This window comes from Mobula birostris, chromosome 6 (genome assembly GCF_030028105.1).
Source record: "Mobula birostris isolate sMobBir1 chromosome 6, sMobBir1.hap1, whole genome shotgun sequence".
Lineage (NCBI taxonomy): Eukaryota > Metazoa > Chordata > Chondrichthyes > Myliobatiformes > Myliobatidae > Mobula > Mobula birostris.
In genome coordinates, this window is record NC_092375.1 from 138,190,035 (window position 1) to 138,195,119 (window position 5,085).

General features: G+C 44.0%; 1 protein-coding gene across 1 annotated transcript; it reads left to right on the forward strand.

Moving 5' to 3' along the window:
• Positions 1-1,400: 1,400 nt before the first annotated feature.
• LOC140199902 (twist-related protein 2-like) lies at positions 1,401-3,780 on the forward strand. The gene is made up of 2 exons (XM_072262405.1): positions 1,401-2,070; positions 3,182-3,780. Exon 1 carries the CDS (start codon positions 1,559-1,561, stop codon positions 2,057-2,059), a length of 501 nt encoding a protein of 166 aa, XP_072118506.1. The 5' UTR covers positions 1,401-1,558; the 3' UTR covers positions 2,060-2,070; positions 3,182-3,780.
• The last annotated feature ends 1,305 nt before the right edge of the window (positions 3,781-5,085 follow it).

Consider the following 5,085-nt stretch of genomic DNA (forward strand, 5'->3'; position numbering starts at 1 on the left):
GAACAGTCTAAACAACTTGCATAACTCGGCGGCAGTGTCCTGAGTTTTAACATCAGGTAACTGTGGGTCGCGGGAATAATATCTAATCATTCCCCAAATATAATTAACTTCCGTGAGGCATTCGAGGGAATTAGTGAGGACTGGTTGCTTTCACAAGGCAGGCAAGTGATCTTGTTTGTTCATGGTAGTGCCAGCTGATCACTACTCAGGTTCTGTGTCCGTTCCATGCTCGTGAGCCGAGTCGGTAACTTCAGGGCGGGTCACGAGCATCTAACCTGCTATGGAATTGTTCAATTATTTAATGACTGTGGCTACAGATATTACTTTGCCACAAATGTCCTTGAAGATGTTTGGCGTTTATGAATTGGGTCGTGGCTCCAAGGACAACTCCATCCTACGGCAATTCTTGGTGGATGGCTTTGCAGGCATGGCGTACAAGTATTATGTGCCCCTCAGTCACGACAGACACGCCACTTGTACATTTTCCTACTTGTATTTCATTCTCTGCAATCAAAGTGGTTAATGCCGTCAATGAGGTGGTAAAATTTAGCATCAAACTATCCGCTTTACCTGTCTGCCCGTGAAGGAGTGTTTCATCCTAGCTCAACCTTAACTACACTTCTTTATTCGAACATGGCACGCTTTCCCTGTGCACCCGACTGTACACAATCAATAACTGGGAGGCAGGCTGGAGGGTATGTCTTATCTCATAAATGTTGCTGAAAATGAACCGACAGAGAGGGCTGTCTTTGTGCGAAAATGTTGGGAGCTGGGGCTGGGGGGTGGTGTTGGTGTATAGGGAGCGAAAGAGCAATACAGAGAGAGGAAGAGTTGCGTATTCCTAAGGGAAGTAAATTCCACCCTTGAACGGTTCTGAGAATATCTCAAGCACGTTCGAATATTATGCCCTCGGGTATAAGTTTACCAATAATATTACAGTCTACGTGGTGTGACTGCAGCGGCGCTGGGCTGAGAGAGGGGGTTCAGAGGTGCTTTCAGATTTAACATCCATCCCTATTGTAAACTTAATTGCTATTTTTAATGGAATTTGCTTTTTTCGCCTCCTGATAACTAATTCCCTGGGCATTTATTGCTGTTCCCCAACTTGGTGAAGTTGACCTATAAATATTCTGGTGCCTTTGGCACCGAAGGGGAAGGAGAGTAAACTTGGGAACACGGTGACTGTCTCTCTTTAAGTTGCAGTAGTGTAATACAGTATAGTGACGTTCTTCGTGGCTGGCTTTTTCTCCGGCTAACTTATTATCTGTAACCGTCTGCCTCCTGAAAGAGTTGGTCCCGCCCACACTCCTGTCGCAGCCAATCAGAAACCCCTGCCACCTCCGCACTCGTAACAACTTTCCAGCCACTCTTATTCCCAATAATCAGCCAAAAAAGTTGGGAAATACTTGGTGAAGTTTCTGACTCTACTAAACTCGGTCTCCATATTTAGGCGATTCTTTCCAGGGTTGAATTCTGCACGGGGGGGTTAGTCTCTTTTGCTCATTTGATTCAGCTTCTACTTTCCTCCCCGCAACCCCCTCTCCCAGGGCGGTGTGGCATGCCGTCAGACATCATGCAAGAAAGTCCGAGCAGTGCCCCCGTTTCTCCGGCGGACAGTCTAGCGAGCAGCGAGGAGGAGGCGGACAGACAGCAGAAGAGGTACGACATCAAGAGGAGGTACAGCAAAAAATCCAGCGAAGACGGGAGCCCGAACCCTGGTAAAAGAAACAAAAAGTCCAGCCCCAGCTCGCAGTCTTACGAGGAGCTGCAGAATCAGCGGATCCTGGCCAACGTGAGGGAGCGTCAGAGGACCCAGTCTCTCAACGAGGCGTTCTCGTCGCTCAGAAAAATCATCCCCACCCTGCCGTCCGACAAGCTCAGCAAAATCCAGACCCTCAAACTGGCCGCCAGGTACATCGACTTCCTCTACCAGGTCTTGCAGAGCGACGAAATGGACCAAAAAATGTCCAGCTGTAGCTATGTGGCCCACGAGAGACTGAGTTACGCGTTCTCGGTGTGGAGGATGGAAGGAGCCTGGTCAATGTCGGCCACCCACTAGCGCCCGAACCGGTATGTGAACCCTTTTTAAAAAATGTTACTCTTGCAATCTGGACTCTGAAAATCTGTATAAAAGGGGAAGGCGGCAGTGGGGCTGGCAGACTAGAGCACACCCGTGCTGTTTATGAAACACTTATGGAAACATACACTCTGTCTCAGGGAGTAAACTCAGTTCCCAGATCTTTCGATTTGGATAGCTAACTCATTCCTTTAGAAGGCAATAACACTAGCCAGACCCCCGTCATTTTCTCATTACAGCGTCCTTGCACTTTACAAATTTTAGTCTGGACTGTCTATTGCTAAGAAAATATATTTTCCCGAAGGGAATAATTCAAACGCTAAAAAATGCCGTGCTGACTGATCGGGGTTTATGTTTACAAACGTCATTCATACAAAAAAAACAGTTAAAATGATGAGATTGAGTGAAAGTTAGAGCGGTCGAAATCTTATTTTAGAATATTTATATGCTAATTAATAAATTGGAGTTTAATATTATTTTAGCTGATCGTGAAAGACTACCACGAACCGCAATCCTTTAGGGGTTTGTTTTAAATAAATATTGGGTTTGGGAAGACCGGCGTGCCAGAGATGGACGTGAATCCCAGGATGATAATAATCTCCATCAGGTTTGAGAACAGGATAATAACAACGGTTCAACACTGGGACCATTCCACTTTTGTACAGTGCTTCCGATAGCAAACTACATGAAGCCGATTAGTGACTGTTTAGAAATGTGTTCGCATATTTAATCAAATTAATGCTCATAATACTACTAGCGTCAAATATAAAGAATATGAACAGTGCAGACATGAGATAATTATATAATATTACTTGGAAATAAAACTTGCCAGCACACCAGGACGTGCATTTTGTTTCAAAGCAGCCGCAGGCCCGGATACACGGTACATACACACCAGTGAATTTAGATTTAAATGAGTAATGAAGTAAACAATGGCTATCCGATCCTATTATTCATTTCTCCCAGCCGCCTTCCCCGGCCACCGCTCGCTCCTTCGCATCAGATCGCCGTGACAAGTTTTGCTTTGTGTTATGTATTTTCTCTTTGTGGTTTGCCCGTTTAGTGCATGGGATTAAAGTCGTCTTTCTGGTGTCTGTTTGACAGGCTGCTAAAAGTCGTTGGAATCGACGGAGGGAGCTGGTGTTGAGTGGGATTTCACTTCCCACTGATGGCCAAGCTGAAATATCGGCCACGTCTCGACAGATACTCGCTTTGAACTCTCAGAAGCGTCCTTCCAGAATGAGCAATGAACTAAAGTCTCCAACTAAGTGATACCAACAAGCCGTGATATTTAAAGACGTGAAAATGTCGCCGTTTAGTACGGGAAGGGTGTGCTGGCAAACGGATTCAGGAAGGACATCGTTCACACTAGGCACGCTGGGATCCTTCTGTACATTTTACGCTTTAGAATAAACATAGTCGGTCGCTGAGGTTTATCATGGAGATAATTTAGAGAGAGAAGCGCATACAACGGGACCAAAGCAGATCAAGAAAAGCAAAAGTAACATATCAGCAGCTGTGGTACTGCATGTTCGCCCTGAGTAAACCTGGAATTAGCCATGCTTCACATTATTACCGTTTTTCTATCGCGTGTAAATCTTGCTAGTTTATTTATTAAAGTTTTACCACCTATTGAGTGTACGAGGCAGTTGTATGGTAAAAAAAAATGTTCTGGAGATTCAGAATTAATCATTTCTGTGGGAAGGGGTTGCATGTTTTAAGCAAAAGTTTAAAAACAATCTTCTCTTGGAATATTAAAAGTAATTTAGCAATACAGTCAATTGTAAACACTCTCATTTCCGGATTTTTAAAAATTCTATTGTGACAAACAACAGAAAGGTAGAATTAGACAAAAGTTTAGAAACGATAAAAAAAATATTGTTCTCGTTTACTATCCTTACTGTTTTCTTGAAAATTTCAGATGTTGTGTTTGGATATTATACTCGTCAAGAAAGAGCAGATATCCCCTAATATGTCACCTGTGTGTGTACAGTATATATGAGGGTGCTGAGCACATCTGCAGTAATGATAATCAGCAAACAACCCGAGCCTGCGGGAATTCAATCCTAACTAACGACTAAAGCAACTAGCTCACCAAATAGAACCTTAGCACCAAGCTCCAGATCGAAGTTAGCCCAATCACTCGCTTGTATCTGGGGCATAGGTGGACCAAGTCAGTATGGAAAGGAAGCCCAGACTATTCAAGCTTTGGAGGCCTGCTGCTTTAAAAAAAACAATATGCGTTTGCCGATGTCATGAATGTGAACTGAAAGTATCTAAAGATAAAGGAAAACGGGTTTCAAAGTTTGAGGATCTGTCAGTTTCACATAGTCCAGAAGTCGCTAATTCTTTATAAAAGCCTGGATTTTTTTAAAAGAAGACAGTTTTAGTAGATATCTCTGCGCCAGGTTTTGAGAAATACATAGGACGAAACAAATCTGACTCTGGGAGCTTATTTATATATAAAGTAAAAGTTCAGTAAAATATTATGAAAACAAGTTAGCGTCGGGAGACGGGACGGCTGTGAAAATGGACTTTCAGAACATCCCTGACACTGTAGCAAGCGGGAGACAGAGAGAGAAAGATTTAGAAAGAGAGAGAGAGAGAGTGGGGAGGAGTGAACAGGTTGTCATTTCGGATCCTACAAGCCGCAGGCTCAGTCGATAAAGACGGGAGGACGGATCCTATGAGTGTTGGCCGTTGACAACACAAAAGTCGCCAATTAGTTTCCTGGGGCTGTCAGGAACCATTGTCCGAGTTAACTATTTCATGACAGACGAGTGAGTAGTTAAACTCTAGGGGCCCAGGGATGAGCTTATTGAAAATACATACGTGATCTTCGATGCCTGTTGAGTTTTCTTGTCAGAAGTTCTTCCCGTGAACATGCCCATGTACTGCCCATCATCTGCCCCATTTACTCTTTCAAACACAATGGCCAGGCTTGGACCCTTGAAACTCCCAGAGTTGTAATATTGCATCCCGTCCATTTTCCTTCACCATGACCTCTC